The 20439-nt window shown below is 39.1% G+C and overlaps 1 protein-coding gene across 6 annotated transcripts in view; it reads left to right on the forward strand.

The window, feature by feature from the left end:
- The window catches only part of Golph3l (golgi phosphoprotein 3 like), a 57414-nt gene that overhangs the window by 2897 nt on the left and 34078 nt on the right, over positions 1-20439 (forward strand). For all 6 annotated transcript variants that reach the window (XR_009379859.1, XM_059265862.1, XM_059265866.1 and 3 more), the window contains exons 3-13: positions 325-469; positions 1831-1894; positions 3099-3135; positions 6130-6150; positions 6767-6793; positions 11907-11974; positions 12694-12845; positions 16223-16470; positions 17408-17474; positions 17551-17627; positions 18970-19053. Coding sequence is in view for 5 of the 6 variants with exons in the window: in XM_059265862.1 (XP_059121845.1) it covers positions 325-469; positions 1831-1894; positions 3099-3135; positions 6130-6150; positions 6767-6793; positions 11907-11974; positions 12694-12845; positions 16223-16470; positions 17408-17474; positions 17551-17627; positions 18970-19053 (990 nt within the window). In the remaining variant the exon portion in view is untranslated. The remainder of the gene's footprint in view (positions 1-324; positions 470-1830; positions 1895-3098; positions 3136-6129; positions 6151-6766; positions 6794-11906; positions 11975-12693; positions 12846-16222; positions 16471-17407; positions 17475-17550; positions 17628-18969; positions 19054-20439) is intronic.

The following is a 20439-nucleotide window of genomic DNA, read 5'->3' on the forward strand; positions in this document are numbered from 1 at the left end:
TCCTCTGGAAGAGCAGCCAATGCTCTTGACTGCTGAGCCATCACTCCAGCCCCTAAAGTGCATTTCTTTACAGAGTCTATCATACCATCCTTTGGACCCTTTGCTTGAAAAATTGAATCAAGTCTCAAATAATGCCTCTTCACTTGTATCCTGAGTACTGTAGCTGTGGGCCAGCACTGTGTTATACCTCTGGATGTAAAATAGATACACTTGCTGTTACATAAGCTATAGTGACCATGATTTGTTAGAGCTTCTTTTAATCTTAGCAGAGCTTTGTTTTCAACAAATGTCAATTAAGATACTTTAATTTCCCTTGAATTTCAGAGTGCATTGGTATTTCCCAATAAGATCTCAACTGAGCATCAGTCTTTGATGTTTGTGAAGAGGCTCCTTGCAGTTTCAGTATCCTGCATCACCTATTTGAGAGGAATATTTCCAGAACGTGCTTATGGGACAAGATATCTGGATGGTAATTTATAATATTTAAGACTTTCTTTGTTTTTTACTTAGAGTGATTTTTATTTATTTTATGTGGTTGTTTTGCCTGCATGTATGTATATGTACCATATGTGTTCCTGGTGATCTTGGAGACCAGAAAGTTACATATGTAACTTAAAGTTACCATGAACTGCCACTTCGGTGCTGGGAACCTAACCTAGGTTGGGTCCTCTGAAACAGCAGACAGTGCTCTTAATACTGAGCTATTTATTCTGCCACTCTTCACCCCCTTTTTTTCAGACACAGTCTTATTTAGGTAGTCCAGGCTGGCCTTGCACTGGTTATATAGCTGAGACTGGCCTCGAACTCTAGGTTCCTACTTCCTCTACCTTCTTCTGAGTGCTGGGATTGTAGGCATGCACCACTACACCCAGTTTACGTGGTGCTCAGGATTCAACCTAGGATTTGCTAATGTGAGGCAAGCACTTACAAACTACTTACCAACTAAAGCACAGAACTAGGAGAAGTTTTACCCATCAACTTAAATTCTTAATCATTATGATGGCATTTTTTTTTTTTTTTTGATTTTTCGAGACAGGGTTTCTCTGTGTAGCTTTGCGCCTTTCCTGGGACTCACTTGGTAGACCAGGCTGGCCTCGAACTCACAGAGATCCACCTGGCTCTGCCTCCCGAGCGCTGGGATTAAAGGCGTGCACCACCACCGCCCAGCCTATGATGGCATTTTATAATGAGTACCAATTATTTCTTTTTTTTTCTCTTTTGGTTTTTTTGAGACAGGGTTTCTCTGTGTAGCTTTGCGCCTTTCCTAAAACTCACTCTGTAGCCCAGGCTGGCCTCGCACTCACAGAGATCCACCTGGCTCTGTTTCCCGAGTGCTGGGATTAAAGACCTGCGCCCTTCCCACCCGGCATGAGTACCAATTATTTCAAAGCTGCCACTAATAATATGCATATAATGAGCCATGTGGGTGGCACACACTTAGGTAATCCCAATACTGGACAGGCTAAGGCAGGGGAACTGTTGAGTTCAAGACCAACCTGGGCTATACATAGTGAGACCCTGTCTCAAAAAATAATATACCTAACATTTATAGCTAAAGAAAGTAAATATAATTTAAAATTTACTGTTGAGGCTGACAAAATAGCTTAGCTGTTAAAGGCACTTGCCACCTAACCTGATGATCTGATTTGGATCCCCATAACCCACATGGTAGAAGGAGAGAGCCAGCTTCCCAAAGTCTCTGACTGCCACACATAGGTGTTTTGACACATGTGTAGCCATACACATTTGCATGTAACATAAATAAATACAAGTAATTCACTAAACCAACTGTTTATAAGTACTTCTATATTTATTTCATTTTTCATTTAGATCTTTGTGTCAAAATTCTGAAAGAAGATAAAAATTGTCCAGGTTCTTCACAGTTAGTGAAGTGGTAAGTAGAAGAATGCCTAAAGGCAGAAAATTATTACTTTTCCTTTTTTGTTTGTTTGTTTTGTTTTTTGAGACAGGGTTTCTCTGTGTTGCCCTGTCTGTCCTGGAACTAGCTCTGTAGATCATGCTGGCCTCGAAATCATAGAGATCCACCTGCCTCTGCCTCCCAAGTGCTGGGATTAAAGGCATGTGCCATTAAATTTAGTCTCCTTCCCTATTACTTTTTTTTTGTTGTTTTTTGATTTTTGTTTTTTTCGAGACAGGGTTTCTCTGTGTAGCTTTGAGCCTTTCCTGGAACTCACTCTGTAGCCCAGGCTGGCCTTGAACTCACAGAGATCCGCTTGCCTCTGCCTCCCGAGTGCTGGGATCAAAGGCATTCACCACCACCACCCAGCGGTATTACTTTTTTAATCATACTTTTTGTACATTGAATACTTTTCAATGTATAACCAGATTTTAGTAACTAACCCTTTAGCCCTGGGTACCATGCTTTGAGGTCTTTGGATTTATGTATTAATTTTTTTATTTCATGCTCCATGTAAATAGGATTCATTTTCCTATTATAACTCTACAAATAGCCATTCGATATTTTATAGTTTTCCTTCTGTCCTCTCATCTCCATATTTATGGTCTTTCTTTCTTTCTTTTTGCTTTTTGTTTTGTTTTGTTTTGTCTTTCAAGACAGGGTTTCTTTATGTAACCCTGGCTGTCCTGGAACTCACACTGTAGACCAGGCTGACCTTGAACTCAGAGATTCACCTGCCTCTGCCTCCCAAGTGCTGGGATTAAAGGCATACGCCACCACCACCCGGCTGGTTTTTCTTTTTTGAAGATTTTTTTTTAAAAAAACGTGTATGTGCCTGAATACATGTATGTGCACCATGTGAGTTCAGAAGCCCAAGAAAAGCAAAAGAGAATATAAGACCTTGCAACTGTAGTTACAGGCAGTTGTTAACTGCCTTGTGGGTGCTGGGATCAAAACCCAGGTCTTCTACAAGAGCAGTAAGCACTGTTAACCACTGGGTCATCTCTCCAGCCCCTGTTTCATTATGTTTTATTTTGTTCAGTTTTAAGCTAGTTAATAAGAAAAGATGCTTTAATTTAATTATTAGTTTTATTTTGTAAGGGTAAATACAGAGATTTATGAAAAGAACTATTTTCTGAAAATGCATTAAATATGAAAGTGAACCTTTGACTTTTTTTAGGATGCTAGGATGCTATGATGCTTTACAGAAGAAATATGTAAGTCTTTGCCATCTCTTCTTCCCTTCCCTATAGCTACAACAGGAGTTATCATGTAGTAAGAGTAATTTAAACTAACTTGATATTGATCAGTCTCAATTACTAAAAAAAGCCTGAGCATTGGAATAATTTAAAGAATTACTTTTATTTATTTGTATGCATGTGTACATGTGTGTTCCTGTCTGATGGTGCCCATGGAGATCAGAAAAGGGTGTTAGATCTCATAGAGATACAGGTGGCTGTGAGCCACCCATTATGGCTGCTGGAGCCAAACTCTGGTCTCGAGAACAGCAAGTACTGGTTTTTGTTGTTGTTTTTAAGAGACGGGGCCGCGCTATGTTGCCCAGGCTGGAGTGCAGTGGCTATTCACAGGTGCGACCCCACTACTGATCAGCACGGGAGTTTTGACCTGCTGTTTCCAACCTGGGCCGTGTCACTCCTCCTTAGGCAACCTGGTGGTCCCCCGCTCCCAGGAGGTCACCCTATTGATGCCAGACTTAGTGCATAGCTCACAACAGCCCAGAACCCCTGGACTCAAGTGAGCCTCCTGTCTCAGCCTCTCAGAGTAGCTGGGACTACAGGTGTGCGCCATCGTGCCCCGCCAGCAAGCACTCTTAACTGCTCTTGACTAATGAACCATCTTTCCAGTCTCACATTTGAATTTTTTTATTTTTGAGACAATATCTCACTATACAGTTCTGGCTGGCCTGGAATTTGCTATGTAGACTAGACTGGCCTTGAACTCACAAGAGGTCAACCTCCCCACTGCTAGTATTAAAGACATAGGTCACCATGCCTGGCTGCATTTGAATATTTTAAAATCCAGTCTTCAATTCATTTAAACTAATGCAGTTAATACTAAATAAATTTTGCCAAGCTAGGTTTAACAAATTAGCACTCACTTATTAGCGTTAATAGCACATATTAACTTACAAAAATGAATTTAAATGTTTTAAAATATTGCATTAGTTTTACATGTATTCTGCAACCATGCTTATACTAGTATTTTAATAATTTGTTCTGGGTTTTTTTTTGAGACAGAAAAAACAAAAAGAAAAATGTGTATGCACACTCTTAATTCTAGCACTCTGGAGGCAGAAGTAGACAGATGTCTGTGAGTTCAAGGCCTGTCAGGGATACACTGTAAGACCCTCTCTCAACTTGATAATAGTAATTATTGTTACTTACTGCTAGCCATGATGGCACATGCCTACAAACCTAGAACTTGAGGGACAGAGACAAGAGGATCAGTAGTTCAAGGCTGTTTTCTACCATGTAGTTAATGCCAGTATAGGACACAGCAGTATTTACTTCTTTTACTGACTGTTTTGTTAACCATTGCTCACTTACCAATGCTCCTATGTGCCAGAATGTATATGGTGTGCCATATTTACTGTCTTAATGGAAAAGTTAAGGACTAGGGATAAAAATTCACCTTCAGAATTCTGCTAGAACTGGACTTCTCTGTTTATATTGCTTAAAATGATACTATGTAAAAGACTTGTAGTCTATTGTAAAATCATAATTAAAATTTCACTATTTCAGGGTCATGGTGATGCACACCTTTAATCCCAGCACCAGGGAGGCAGAGGCAGGTAGATCTCTGTTTGAGGCCAGCTTGATGTAGAAAGTGATTTCCAGGACAACCAGGGCTACACAGAGAAATCCTGTCTTGAAAAAAATCCCATAAATTTCACTATTTTCACACACACCATGAGTTCAAATCCAGCCTGGGCTATATAATGAGTTCAGGCTAGCTGTGGCACAGAGTGAGACCCTGACTCAAAACCTGAAACAAATATAAATTTAACCATTTCAGAATTTGTGCCAACTTGAATTGCATGGGAACATTTATTTTTGCTGTGCTTAGAACTGAATTCAGGGCCTTGTACATGTTAGATAAGTACTCTGCCACTGATCTACAGCCTCAGCACAAGGAAACTTATTTTTAGATTCTAATTAAGAATTACTGGGGGGTTGGGGATTTAGCTCAGTGGTGGAGCGCTTGCCTAGCAAGCGCAAGGCCCTGGGTTCGGTCCTCAGCTCTGGGAAAAAAAAAAAAAAAAGAATTACTGGGTAGTGGTAGCACAGGCCTTTAATCCCAGCATTCGGGAGGCAGGGGCATGCAGATCTCTGTGAGTTCAAGACCAGTTTGGTCTGCAGAGTAAATTCCAGGACAGCCAAGGCTACATATAGAGACCCTGCCTCGAAAAACAACAAAAGAAGCAAATCCTTTCCAATAGAGTTAAATGCCATTATAATTTTTAGGAAAGCTATAGGGAATTGGAATAACTTTAATTATTTCTTTTTTGAGTCAGGGTCTCACTTTGTAGCTCTGACAGCCTGGAACTCACTATATAGACCAGGCTGGCCTCAAACTTAGTATTCTGCCTTTCTCTGCCTCTTGAGTGCTGGGATTAAAGTATATACCACCATACCTTGTAACTAATTCTATTTGATTAAGTCAGTGAAATAAAATGTTGACATGAATTTTAGCCATTAGAAAGCCAAGTGAAAAGAAATAATTTGGGAGAATAGACATGATATGAAACGTATCTTCCACAATGGTTACTTTTAGAAATACATGTTGAGTGCTGGGTGTGCTGGTACAGACCTTTTTTATTTCCAGCACTCAAGAGGCAGAAGCAGGTGGATCTCTTAAGTTCAAGGCCAGCCTGATCTATATAGCAAGTTCCAGGATAGCCATCAAAAAGTGACACACACACACACACACACACACACACGCACACGCACACGCACACGCACACGCACGCACGCACGCGCGCGCGCACAAGAAATGTTGAGATAGAACAAAAATTCTCCCTTGGGGATGGGGAAGCACTAAAGAGTGAACTCACAGTCTTGCATGTGCTAAATGGGTGCTCTACTGCTAACCTATGCCCCAAGCCTCGAATGAGTACAAAGAATTTTTATGATCCGTCATAAAAATGAATTTTACAGAATACAGTTAAGATTTATTCTCTTGTATTTCAGCTAAGGATGATCATTCTAGCTGTAAGTACTTTTAAATTGTATCTTTTTTGTTTTGTTTTTTGTTTTTTGTTTTTTGAGACAGAGTTTCTCTGTGTAGCTTTGCGCCTTTCCTGGAACTCACTTGGTAGCCCAGGCTGGCCTCGAACTCACAGAGATCCGCCTGGCTCTGCCTCCTGAGTGCTGGGATTAATAAATTGTATCTTTTAACACTGTCAAATTTTTCCCTTTATTAAGTGACACTGAAATTATCAGATGGTTTATGTCACTTTATTCAATCTGCTGATGTATTCAGTGGAGAAAAAGAAGTTAACTTTTTTAAGATTTATTTTTATGTGCATTGATTTTTTGCCTGCATGTATGTCTGTGTGAGGGTGCCAAATCCCCTGGAACTGGAGTTACAGACAGTTGTGAGCTGTCATGTGGGTGCTGGGAACTGAACCTGGGAACTCTAGAAGAACAGCCATCACTCCCAACCACTGAGCCATCTTTTCAGCCCTAGAGAAAAAGAAGTAAACTTCTTATTGGGAGGGTCATTTTGTTTTTTGTTTTGTTTCATTGAACAACTCAATACTTTAATGTCCAATTTTATTCTTTCTGAATACTTAGCTTCACTTAATTGTAATGCATTTTTATATAGGTATACACCAATCCAGAAGATCCTCGGGTAAGTGTGCTTGAGTTAGAAGTGTTAGAAATGTAATGCTTCTAATATCTAAACATAAATTCTTTTAATAGTTAATGCTTCTTGGGTTTTTGTTTGTTTGTTTTTCTTTGTTTTTGAGACAGAGTTTCTTTGTGTATCTCTGGCAGTCCTGGAACTCACTCTATATACCAGGCTGACCTCAAACTCACAGAGATCCACCTGCCTCTGCCTCCCAAGTGCTAGGCGTAAAGGTGTGCACCACAACTGCCTGGCATGCTTTTGTATTTTAATCAATATATTTCTATATTTTTTTCATGTTTGAACCTTGTAAAACTTCTGCGATGAGGCATGGTTTGTATTGTTATATGTTAAGAGATTAATATACTCACTACAAGAGATTTTGCAGCTGATTTTAGCCCATGAGTCTAATAAACTATTTGAAATAACCAATGTTACTTGATTTCTGACTCAATACAGTATTTTTTTGTGGTTGAGACAAAGTCTCCCTATGTAACCTAAGAAGGCCTTAAACTTGCTGCATAGCTGAGGTTATCTTGAACTTCTGATTCTCATACCTCCTGAGTGCTGGGATTTAGAGACATGCTACCAAGCCAGGTTTCCTGTGTGATAGGCAAGCCCTCTACCAATGAACTACAACTTCAGTACCTTCCCCATCTTTATTAAAGACAGAGACTTCTTCCTTAGCATAGGCTTGCCTGAAACCCAGTATGAAGCCCACGCTGCCCATGAACTCACAGTGCTATGCTACTAGTGCCTTCACCTCCTGGGGTTGCAGGCATAGGTGACCACATTCAGTTTGGGGAGGTTTGTTTGTATTCATTTTTTGTTTGTTTGTTTGTTTGTTTGTTTTGGTTTTTCGAGACAGGGTTTCTCTGTGTAGCTTTGCGCCTTTCCTGGGACTCACTTGGTAGCCCAGGCTGGCCTCAAACTCACAGAGATCCGCCTGGCTCTGCCTCCCGAGTGCTGGGATTAAAGGCGTGCGCCACCACCGCCCGGCTTGTTTGTATTCATTTTATTTTATAGTTTTACTTGGGTTGAACCTAGGGCCTAGAACATGGTGTAGGCAAGCTCTCTACCACAAACCACACCCCTAGCCTTCAGAAGATCTTGTGTGCTTATTCTGTAGTAGGCTTTACTTTGGGTCTTTATGGGCGTTATCCCTCATTTATTCACCATAACCTATTTAGAATTATCATCACCACTTTACAGATTAGGAATGTGTGTTTTGTATATCTGAGGTGCATATACACACAGGTTGTGTGTGTACATGTTGGGTGTTCTGCTTTATCATTCTCCTTTTTCCTTTGAGATAGGTTCTTTCTCTGAACCAGGAGCTAGGCTGTTGGCCAGCAAGCCCCAGTGAACCTCCTGTCCTGCTTCCTCACAGTGTTAGGATTACCAGTTCATGCAACCACACTCAGCAGTTTTTACATGGGTTCTGGGAATTAGGAATCTGTTGCTCATAATTGTATACCAAGTTCTTTTACCAGCTGAGCCACTTCTCTGGATTCAAGGTTTCTTACCTAAGTTTGTGTGGCAGAGAAAACAAAACCAAAGTTTGACCAGGCAGCGGTGGCTCATGCCTTTAATCCCAGCACTTGAGAGGCAGAGCCAGGCAGATCTCTGTGAGTTCAAGGCCATCCTGGTCTACAGAAAGAGATCCAGAACAGGCACCATAACTACACAGAGAAATCCTGTCTCAAAAAACCAAACAACAACAGCAACAAACCAAATTTGAACTAGAAAAACAGCTCACCATGTGGTGGTTTTAACCATTAAAATGTAACTTTTCACTTAGTCCTGGAAGCATATTTGAACTGATCAGGGCTAAGGATGTGGCTCAGTTGGTAGAAAGCTTTTCCAACTTATACAAAGCCCTAAGTTAAAAAAACAAAACAAGCCGGGCGGTGGTGGTGCTCGCCTTTAATCCCAGCACTCCGGAGGCAGAGCCAGGAGGATCTTTGTGAGTTCGAGGCCAGCCTGGTCTCCAAAGCGAGTTCCAGGACAGGCACCAAAGCTACACAGAGAAAGCCTGTCTCAAAAAAACCAAAAAAAAAAAAAAAAAAAAAACCAACCCAAAACTAGATATGGTGAAGTTGGGAATTTCAGTCAGGAGGTTCAGAGTTCAAGTTTATCTACTGCATAAAGAGATTGAGGCCGGCCTGAAATATTCAAAACTCTATTATAAATAAATGAATTTTTTTTTAAAGGGAGCTTATCTCTATTCCAGAGTGTGTACTGCCATGTATAGAAAGCAAACCATCTCCACCTTTAGCTAAGGCACTATTGGTAGTTAATGGTTGCTTGGGGAAGGAAAGTCATTTTCTTCAATGGCATAACCACTGGTAAATTGCTCATGACTCTTAACATAGTACCCATGTGCATACAACTGGCCCTAATTAAACACAGTGGATTTTAAAAAATTATTTTTTTATTTTATGTGCATTTGGTGTTTTTGCCTGCATGTGTGTCTGTGTGAAAGTGTTGGAACTCCTAGAGCTACAATTACAGTGGTCAGCTGTCTTGTGGGTGCTGGGAATTGAACCCACATCCTCTGGAAGAGTAGCCAGTATTCCAAACCGCTGAGCTTTCTCTCTGGCCCCACAGTAGATTTTTTAAGCTAAATATTCTGAGCTTAAGGAGGGCTGACTGTCTTTTCTTTGAAATGCATAACAAGTAATGCTATATATGTCCATAATTACAAAGCAGATTGTTTAAGAGAAAGGCTATAATTAAGTTAATTGTTCAGAAAATATTCTTTACTGGATGTTTGTTTGGTTTTTTTTCTTCAGACTGGGTCTTTCTATATAGCCCTGGCTATCCTAGAACTCACCATGTAGACTAGGCTGGCCTCAAACCCGCAGAGATCTGCCTGCCTCTGTCTTCCAAGTGCTAGGATTAAAGGCATGTGCCACCATGCCCAGCTTTATTACCATTTTTTTTTTTGGTTTTTTTTTTCGAGAAAGGGTTTCTCTGTGTAGCTTTGTGCCTTTCCTAGAACTCACTTTGGAGACCAGGCTGGCCTCAAACTCACAAAGATCCGCCTGGCTCTGGGGTTAAAGGCATGTGCCACCACCGCCCGGCCCATATTTTTATAGTTATGCATTTTTCCATTAGGAAGTAAACAGCCTTACTGTGCACCTGAGTGGTACTTATTAAATATTGTGTGCTATCAACTTTGTTAAGGGCTCTATAAAATAGCTATTTGATAATAACATGGAATTATTAATAAGACTTCTTTCTTACGTAGGGAAATAGAAAGCTTAAATGGTTTGCATGTGGTTATAGTATAGCCAGGGTTAAAAAAAAAACCTGGGTGTGGTGGTACAGGCCTCATATCTTTGATCCCCGCACTCAGGAGACAGGGGTAGGCAAATCTCTGTGAGTTCAAAGCTAGCCTGGTCTACACAACCACTTCCAGGCCAGTCAGGGCTATATAGTGAGAACCTGTCTTTTAAAAAAGTTTTTTAATCTGTTTTTACTGGTTGTGGTGGTGTATGGCTATTATCATAGCACTTAGGAGGTAGAGCCAAGAGAGTTGAAAGTCAATCCTTGGTTACATAGTGAGTTCAAGGCAAACCTGGATGCATGACAAATAAGCAGGGTGCTGGTGGCTTATGCCTTTAATACCAGCACTAGGGAAGCAGGGGCAGACTGATCTGTGTGAGTTCGAGGCCAGCCTGGTCTACAGAGTGAGTTCCAGGACAGCCAGGGCTCTTACACAGAGAAACCCTGTCTTGAAAAACCAAAATAATAATAATAATAATAATAATAATAATAATAATAATAATAAATCCTATACTTAGTATCTGTCTTAGTTCCTTTTCTTTTATATAGATTTGGTAATTTATAAAGAATAAAAGTTTATTCCATTTATGATTCTGGAGGCTGGGATCTAAGGTTTAGAATTTATTTCTTTTAGTTGTAGAGGCTGGGAACAAAATTTAGTCCAAACAAAATTTAGTAATGACCTTCTTTGTCTGTCTGCCTCTCACATACACACACACACACACACACACGTGGAAGAGAAAAACACAGACATCTTTTTATAAGGAACACACTTGCACAACATTTGACCCACTTTAGTGATAACCGAATTAATTTATTTAATTAACTCATGAGGACAGGATCGTTTTAACCCAGTGGTTCTCAACCTGTGGGTCAAGACCCCTTTGGAGTCAAATGACCTTTTCATAGGGGTTGCCTAAGACCATTGGAAAACACAGATATTTATATTATGATTGATTCATAATAGTAGAAAAATTACAGTTATGAAGTAGCAATGAAAATTATTTTATGGTTAGGGGATCACCACAACATGAAGAACTGTATTAAAGGGTCCAGCATTAGGAAGGTTGAAAACCACTGCCTTAACCTAATTATTTCTTTAAGGTCATGTTCCTTTCCTCTGGATAGTCAATTATAATCTAACTGTGTCAACTCAAAGCAGCAACTTTTGTATTTGATTGCCCTATCTAGTGGGCTCATTTAGGTTAATAACAAAAATGCTATAGATTTGATGGATGTCTACCCAGTGCAGTCTTTTTGCTTTTGTTTAGCACTAATTGATCAAATTGGCTTCAACTGCTTTTTCTGATAGAAGCAGCATCCTAGATACTGTGCAAAATCAGTGTCAAGAATTTTGACTTCAATTAAAACAGTCATTTTTTTGCTTCCAAACAAAAATTCCATTCTTCAAATTGTTGCACTGGGGACATGTATTTCCAATACATAAACTTTGCAGGCAATTCACACCACAGCCCTTACCAACTCTGCTGAGGTGTGATTCCTCTCTAACTTGCCTGCTGAAGCATTCCTACCATTTAGTATCTATAACAGGCATAGTAGTGAGTCAGATACTCCTCTCTCTCTCTCTCTCTCTCTCTCTCTCTCTCTCTCTCTCTCTCTCTCTCTCTCTCTCTTTCTCTCTCTCTCAAACTAAAGTACCAAATTCCATACCATCAGCATTAACTATGAGAATTTGAAAACTCCAGTGGACCAATAGGGGTTAACACATTAGAGAAAACTACTGACTGAATGTTTGAAGTCATATGAAAACCTTGGCAGTCAGAACTATGCATCAGTTACATAACTGCAATGTTTTCTATTTAAGACAATCTCAGAATGTTACCAGTTTAAGTTCAAGTACACAAAAAATGGACCAGTCATGGACTTTATAAGGTATTGTTTTATAGTTTTATTTTTGCATTATCAGTTATCACTTATTAATGCTATTTAGCTAGACTCCAAGGTTATTTCTGAAACTTCTCAAACTCCCAGTTAGCAATTCGGCTTTACAAAATAGAGTAGTAGGATGTGAGGTCGATATGGCTGTGACATCTGTCAACCGTTGTTGATCCCCAGGATTAATTTGACTGTTCTGCGTGCCTAGCTTGGTGCTCCCTTCCTTTATCACCTGTTGGGTGATTCCTTCCCAATGCCTCACACTCAGTCAAAGAGGACAACCTTCCCTGATAGTGAAGGATTGTTCCTCATTCAGGGTTTATGAGTAGCTGTGATTTTTCTGCTAGAACCCCCAGACAAGCTCTCAAAATGCAACAAAACTTAGAATGCCACAAGATCATGTGTTAATTATGTACTATTTTAATTACAAAAAAAGGAATTTGAATGGTTAGAAATGTAATTAAAATCCATCGTTCATTTCCTTTAAACACCATGTATAAAATGTGAATTTGTTATACTTATGTAAAATTTGTATTTAGCTTATGATAATGATGTTAATAATGATACTAAATTTTTATAATAGTGACATGAAAATATTTTTGTGGTAACTTTCAATCTAGTAACAATGTTTTAAAAGTAATCTCAAATTGTTAAAATGTGAGATAATATTAGAAGTCATAAGTCTTATGAAAAATTTATTTCTGATTCTTTTCTAGCAAAAATCAAAACAATAAATCTAGTACAACATCTGCTGACACCAAGAAAGCAAGTATTCTCCTCATTCGGAAGATTTATGTCCTAATGCAAAATCTAGGACCTTTGCCTAATGATGTTTGTTTGACCATGAAACTTTTCTACTATGATGAAGGTACTACTTGCAGTATGTCTTGATTTAGTTTTATATTTCAAAAATTAGTTTCTACTTCTAATGTTTTAGCACCTAAATTGTTACAGAGTCTTTAAAAGTAGAAAACTTGGATTTAATATGAGTATTTGAAAAAGAAACATTGGTGGCTGGGGAGACAATTCAGAGGTTAAGAGCACTTGCTGCTCTTACAGAGGACTAGGGTATGATTCCCAGCACCAATTGTGGTAGGTGACAGAATTGCCTGTAACTCCATGTCCAGGGCAATCCAGTGCCCTTTTCTGGCCTTCTCAGGCACCTGTGGACAAAGACAGACAGTCACACATACAAAATGAATAAAAATAAATATTGAAAAACCAAATTGTAAGCTGCGGTGGTGGTGCACGCCTTTAATCCCAGCACTCTGGAGGCAGAGGCAGGTGGATCTCTGTGAGTTCGAGGCTAGCCTGGTCTACAAAGCGAGTTCCAGGAAAGGCGCAAAGCTATACAGAGAAACCCTGTCTCAAAAAACAAAAACAAAAAAAAAACAAAAAAAAAAAATTGTTGCCGGGTGGTGGCGGCACACATCTTTAATCCCAGCACCTGGGAGGCAGAGGCAGGTGGATCTCTGGCAAAAGTAGGATTTAAAATGCATTTCTCTGGGCTGGAGAGATGGTTCAGTAGTTAAGAGCATTGGCTGCTCTTCAGAGGTCCTAAGTTCAATTTCCAGCAACCATGTGGTGGCTTATAACCAACCATCTATAGTGGGATCTGATGCCCTCTTCTGGCTTAAAGTTGGTAGAGCACTCATATACATAAAATAAATCTTTTTTTTTGTTTGTTTGTTTTTTGTTTTTTGTTTTTTGAGACAGGGTTTCTCTGTGTAGTTTTGCGCCTTTCCTGGAACTCACTTGGTAGTCCAGGCTGGCCTCGAACTCACAGAGATCCACCTGGCTCTGCCTCCCGAGTGCTGGGATTAAAGGCGTGAGCCACCACCGCCCGGCCATAAAATAAATCTTAAAAAAAAAAAAATGCATTTATCTAGTGATAGGAACATCTATAGGAAATGCAACTTACTCATAATTAAAGAAATGGAATAGTAAAATGCTACTTTTTATTTACCAGATTGATAAAACTTGTGAACCCATAATTGAGAAAATATGTGCTCTTAAACCTTCTTGAGCGAATGCACATAGGAGCAAAATTTTCTTTCTTTTTTTTTTTCCCCGGAGCCAAGGACCGATCCCAGAGCCTTGCACTTGCTAGGCAAGTGCTCTACCACTGAGCTAAATCCCCAACCCCTAGCAAAATTTTCAGAAGACATTTTGTCAGTATTTTAAAAAATGTCGGCTTTTGGGGGGAGCTGGAGAGATGGCTCAGTGGCCAAGAGCACCACTCGCTCTTCCAGAGGACCCGGATTCAATTCCCAGCACCCACATGACAGCTCACAACTGTCTGTAACTCCAGTTCCAGGGGACCCAACACCCATGGCAAAACACCAATGTACATAAAGTTAAATAAAATTTTTTTTAAGGGGCTGGAGAGATGGCTCAGAGGTTAAGAGCACTGACTGCTCTTCCAGAGGTCCTGAGTTCGATTCCCAGCACCCACATGGTGGCTCACAACCACCTGTAATGAGATCTGGAGCCCTCTTCTGTATACATAATAAGTAAATAAATCTTTAAAAAAATTTTTTTTTAATGTTGGTTTTCAACATTGTACTAAAGAGCTGGGCAAGTCAGCCAGGCTACATTCAGTGTGACATTCAAGGTACCACATTCTAAAGTAGTATCAGCCACCCTTGTTTTGTTCTCCTCTCCATTAGTCATGTTGGAACACCTGAGCTTGTTAACCACACAGGGGATTACCATGATGTAGAAGCCAGCTGAACAGATGTTTCAGGGAATTATTCTTTTTTCTGCAGTAGTTGGGTTTATCTGTGGATATGTGGCTGAACAGTTTGAATGGCATGTCTATAAAGTTATAGGCAGATTTGCTTTCTCATGTTTGCTGACACTTCCTCTGTGGCCCTATTTTACCAACATCCCCTGAAATGTTTACCATGGGCTTAAACTGCCAAGTTTGAGACAGGGTCTCTTTATGTAGCCCAGGCAGTACTCAAACTCTCTATATAGACCAGACTGGCCTATGTTCTTACAGACAGCTTTGTGAAGATTTAGTTGTCTGTGTTTCATTTCTAATCTGGTTGTGTTTTAATTTTAAAACTATTTTATATCATATTTTCATAATTTTTGTAGATAACAGAAAAATAAATATGCAGTGTTTCTTTCAGGTATACATAATGAATAAACATCTCATAACTGGAAAAAAAAGGTTTTGGTTTTATGGTACTGGGGCTTGAACTTAAGGTCTTATGCATGCTAGGCAAGCATTCTACCATGAAGCCATATATCTCACTCCAAAATTTAATATTTTAACTCATAAATGATATACCTAGAAAAATATTTTGAGACTAGCTTGCAAAGATATTCAAGATTATGTATTTATAAGAATTTTCATTATAACAGTGGTTAAAATAGGAATGAAGTGTAAGCAAATAGAATATCTTCCTTGGAGACTTGAGTAAGTAAATTATGTTGCATCTATATAAAAAAAATACTATATGAACTGTTAAAATCACAGAGGGGCTGCAGCAGTGCTCTTGTTACTGACCAGCCCCTTGCACTTGCAGAGTACTGAAAAAAGAAGAGCGAGGCATGATCTCCCTGAATTTTTAAAGGATGTTTAAGGATATATAGTGCATAGAAAGTATGCAAACATGAAATATTACTGTTACATGTATAATATTTTCTATGTAAACATAAGGCATTCTTTTTATTACATGCATGATATTTTTTAGAACATAAGGCAACAACAATAACACCTTTTAACAATTACTTGCTATGTGCCTGTTCAGTTCTGAACATTTTACACTTTACTATTTTATATCCACAGCGACCTCTTGTGGGTAGGTATTGTTATTTTCTCCATTTGACAAAGAAAATAAACGAAGAATGATAAGTAATTTGCTCACAGTCATGTAGCCAGTCAAGAAAATGAATGTTACCCTTAAAGAATGAGGACTTTAGCCGGGCGGTGGTGGCACACGCCTTTAATCCCAGCACTTGGGAGGCAGAGCCAGGGGCTCTCTGTGAGTTCGAGGCCAGCCTGGTCTGCAGAGTGAGATCCAGGACAGGCACCAAAACTACACAGAGAAACCCTGTCTCGAAAAACAAAAAACAAACAAACAAAAAAAAAAGAATGAGGACTTTGATATAGGAGGTGCATCTCTACATTTTTAGCTTAGTTTTTCTGTCTGAATTTAATCTTGTTGTGTTTCTATGACTATTACAGTTTCTTCAGTTTTATAAATGGTACAGTTTATACTTCCTTTTTTGTAGTTACACCCCCAGATTACCAACCTCCAGGTTTTAAGGATGGTGATTGTGAAGGAGTAATATTTGATGGGGACCCTACATACTTAAATGTGGGAGAAGTCCCGACACCTTTTCACACCTTCAGATTAAAAGTGACCACTGAGAAAGAACGAATGGAAAATATTGATTCAACCATATTAACACCAAAACAATCAAAAATACCATTTCGAAAAATCCTAATGGACAAAGATGATGTAGAAGATGACAATCATGTAAGTGGAACATATTTAATTATAAAGTGCAATAGTAGCAAACGTTAACTTTGAGGACTTTGATAGATCTTCATGTTTCTATAAATACTGTAGTAAAATAAAATCTTCATTCTGTAGAACAACTTCATTCTGAGACAGGATCAAATGGCTGGTTATACAGGACATCAAATTGCTAGGCCTGTTCCTTGAGCACTTTGTCTGCTACACTATCTCACAGGCTTTTGTTTTTAAAAGACAGGGTTCAGGCTAGCTGCTAACTTGGTGTGTAGCAGAGGCTGTCCTTGAATTTCTAATCATCCTGCCTCCGCCTCCTAAATGTTGAGATTGCAGGTGTGAACCACCATGCCAGCAAGGAATTTTGTAGCATTCTTTAAAATATTTGAGTCTCAGGATGAGAGGTAAAGTTCTTGCTGCACAAGCATAAAGATGTGTATGATCAGTTTCCTAGAACCCATGTAAAAGCTGCATATCATTGTGCAAATCTGTAACCCTTGCACTGGGAGGGTTGGGACTAGAAGCAGGATTCTAGGAACTTGCTGTCCAAAACACTCAGCTCCAGGTTCAGTCAGTGATAGACTCTGTCTCAAAATACATAAATAAGTTTAGCATGGTAGTGCACACCTTTAAATCCCAGCACTCAGGAGATAGAGGTATACAGATCTCTGTGAGTTCGAGGCCAGCCTGGTCTACAAAGCGAGTTCCAGGATAGCCAGGGCTGTTACACAGGTGAATTCTGTCTCAAAAATTAATTAATTAGTTAATTAATTTAATAAAAAACAAAGTTGCCTTGTGGTAGTAATTCTAGCATCATTTGTATTTCTAGCAAACTTAAGATAGTTGTAGTTAACCTTTACATAAAGCAAATGTGTTCATTAATATTCATATCTAATGTTTTCATTTATTCTTAAAATGTGTTCAATTTGTCTTATTTATATAGAATAATTTTGACATTAAAACTAAAATGGACGAACAGAAAGAAAACTTGGGGGCTTCTGAAATTAAAGGTAAGGAGCTAACAAAAATGTTTATTAACTACCAATTCAATTTTATACCATTTTAACTTTATTTTTTTTTTAACAGAACCAAATTTAGATTATAAGGAAGAAGAAATTATGCAGTTCAAAAAAACCCCAAGTCCTTCAATTTCTCATTGTCAGGTATAAACTTGGTAGTTCCATCTGGCTTTCAATTTTATTTTGTTTTGTCTTGTTTACTTTACCTGTTTGTTTTAGACAGATTCTTGGTGCTGGTGGCACACATGCCTTTCTGGTGGATCTCTGTGAATTCAAGGCCAGCCTGGTCTACAGAGGGAATTCCAGGACAGCCAAGACTGTTAAACAGAGAAACCCTGTCTTGAAAAAAAAGGGGGAAGGGGAGAAAGAGAAAGAGATGGGGTCTTACAATGTAGCTCTAGTTGGCCTAGAACTCACTATGTAGGCCACACTGGCCTCATACTTGCAGCCATGTTCCTACCTCTGCTTCTTGAGTGCTGGGATTATAGATGTGAACTATCACATCTGGCCTTAAATTATTTTATTTGCATGAATATTTTGCTTATATATATTTTATGTACACTATATCAATGTCTGGTGCCCATGGAGGCTAGACGAGGACATCAGATCCCCTGGGACTGGAGTTACAGACAGTTGTGAACCACCATGGAGGTGCTAGGATCCCTTGTCTTCTGTAAGAGCAGCCAGTGTTCTTTACCATTGAGCCATCCAGCCCCTGCTTTAATTTTTTTTTAAAGATGATTGCTTATATGCTTATTTCATTATTGCTCAGGTTTTCTTATCTTTTGTGTTATAGAATAAAAGTAGACATTTAGATAAATTATTAAATAAAATTATTTATTAAGAAGGTTTTTTTAGTATATCACTGTGAATTTATTTAATAATAAGCCTTAAGATGTTTGTAGAGGGCTGGTGAGATGGCTCAGAAGATAAAGGGAATTGCTACCAAAACTGATGATGACCTCTGATTCCCAGAACCCACGTGATGGAAGGAAAAAAGCCAATTCCTTCAAAATGTCTTCTGATCTCTAACATGTGTACTGTGGTGTACATGCTTCTTTCCTCAATAAATAAATATAAAATAAAATTAATGTTCATAGACTCTAAGAATTTCAGAGCTAGATAAAATATTATACATTTTTTTGTTTGTTTGAGGGATTGAGAGATGATCCTAGTATGTAACCTTAGCTAGCCTGGAACTCACTAGACTAAGCTGGCCTCAAATTGATGGCAATCTTCTTTCTGCCTCTTGAGTGTTGTGACTAGAAGTGTGAGCCATGCAAGTCAGTGGTGGTGCACGCCTTTATCTCAGCACTCAGGAGGCAGAGGCAGGCGGATCTCTGAGTTCGGGGACAGCCAGGGATACACAGAGAAACCCTTTCTTGAAAAAAAAAAGTGTGAGCCACTATCCAGCACAAGATACTAAACTTTATATGATTAATATTTTGGATCCCACTTATTATGGTATGTGAAATATGTTTTCTAGGTTGAACAGTTAGTCAGTAAAACATCTGAACTTGATGTGTCTGAAAGCAAAACAAGAAGTGGGAAAATCTTTCAGAGTAAAGTGGTAAATATAATTTCATCTTCATGTGTGAATTTATTTTTCTGTATTTTTTTTTTGTGTGTGTGTGTGGTTTTTCCAGACAGGGTTTCTCCGTGTAGTTTTGGTGCCTGTCCTGGATCTCTCTCTGTAGATCAGGCTGGCCTCAAACTCAGGGAGATCCATCTGGCTCTGCCTCCCCAGTGCTGAGATTATAAAGGCCTGTGCCACTGCCACCCAGCTTCTGTATTTTTCTGTTTGTTTGTTTTGGTTTTGGTTTGTTTTTCAGACAGGGTCGGTCTCTCTCTCTCTCTCTCTCTCTCTCTCTCTCTCTCTCTCTCTCTCTCTCTCTCTCTCTCACACACACACACACACACACACACACACACACACACACACTCACTCACTCACTCACTCACTCACTCACAGACACACAGGCACATAGGCTGTCCTGGAACTCACTATGTATGCCAGGCTGGATCTCAGAGATCTGCCTACCTGTCTCCTGGGTGCTGATCTTAAATGCATTCACCACCACTTCTGGCTATTTTCTGGTGTTTCTTTCTTTTTTTAATGATTTATTTTTATTTTATGTGCCTTGGTATTTTGCCTGCATGTGTGTCTGTGTGAGAGTGTCAGATCCTCTGGAACTGAAGTTACAGACAGGTGGGAACCACCATGTGGGTGCTGAGAATTGAACTCGGGTACTCTGGAAGAGCAGCCAGTGCTCTTAACAGCTGATCCATCTCTCCAGCCCCATATTCTCAAGTATTTCTTAAGTAGCTGTTTATTGTGTGTCAGGTACATACTAGGTGCCAGGGACACACACACAGATGGACACACACACACACACACACACACACACACACACACATACACACACACATTTAGATGGATGGATGGATAGATGGTAGATAGAGGAATAGATAGATGAAAGAGAGAGAAATAGAACAATGAAATAAGGTCATTATAGAAGTCTTAATAGCTTACATGGAGGTGCAAAGGAAAGAATAGAAATTTTAATCAAATACATCAGCATCAAGAATCTGAAAATAGTTCTGAGAAATATTATCTAAACTCTTAAGGAAAGTATTCTAGAATACCAGAAAGTTCTCATGTTCTATTTTGTAAATTGATTATTTACAAAATTGATTACATTACAAATTGATCTTTTGTAGATAACTTGCATAAAACAAATATTATTAGGAAATCAGTTTTAGTTTTCATAACTAATTTTACTAAACAGAAGTTTAGATTTGATTTGATTTTTCAAGACAAGGTCTCAGGTCACCCAAACTGGTGTTGAACTCACTGTATAGCTGAGGATGGCCTTAAATTCCTGCTCCTCCTGTTTCTGCCTTTAGTGCACAGTGGCTATAGCTGCATCCTCCATGCCTAGCTCATATTTTATTT

This window comes from Peromyscus eremicus, chromosome 6, assembly GCF_949786415.1.
Source record: "Peromyscus eremicus chromosome 6, PerEre_H2_v1, whole genome shotgun sequence".
Taxonomy (NCBI): domain Eukaryota; kingdom Metazoa; phylum Chordata; class Mammalia; order Rodentia; family Cricetidae; genus Peromyscus; species Peromyscus eremicus.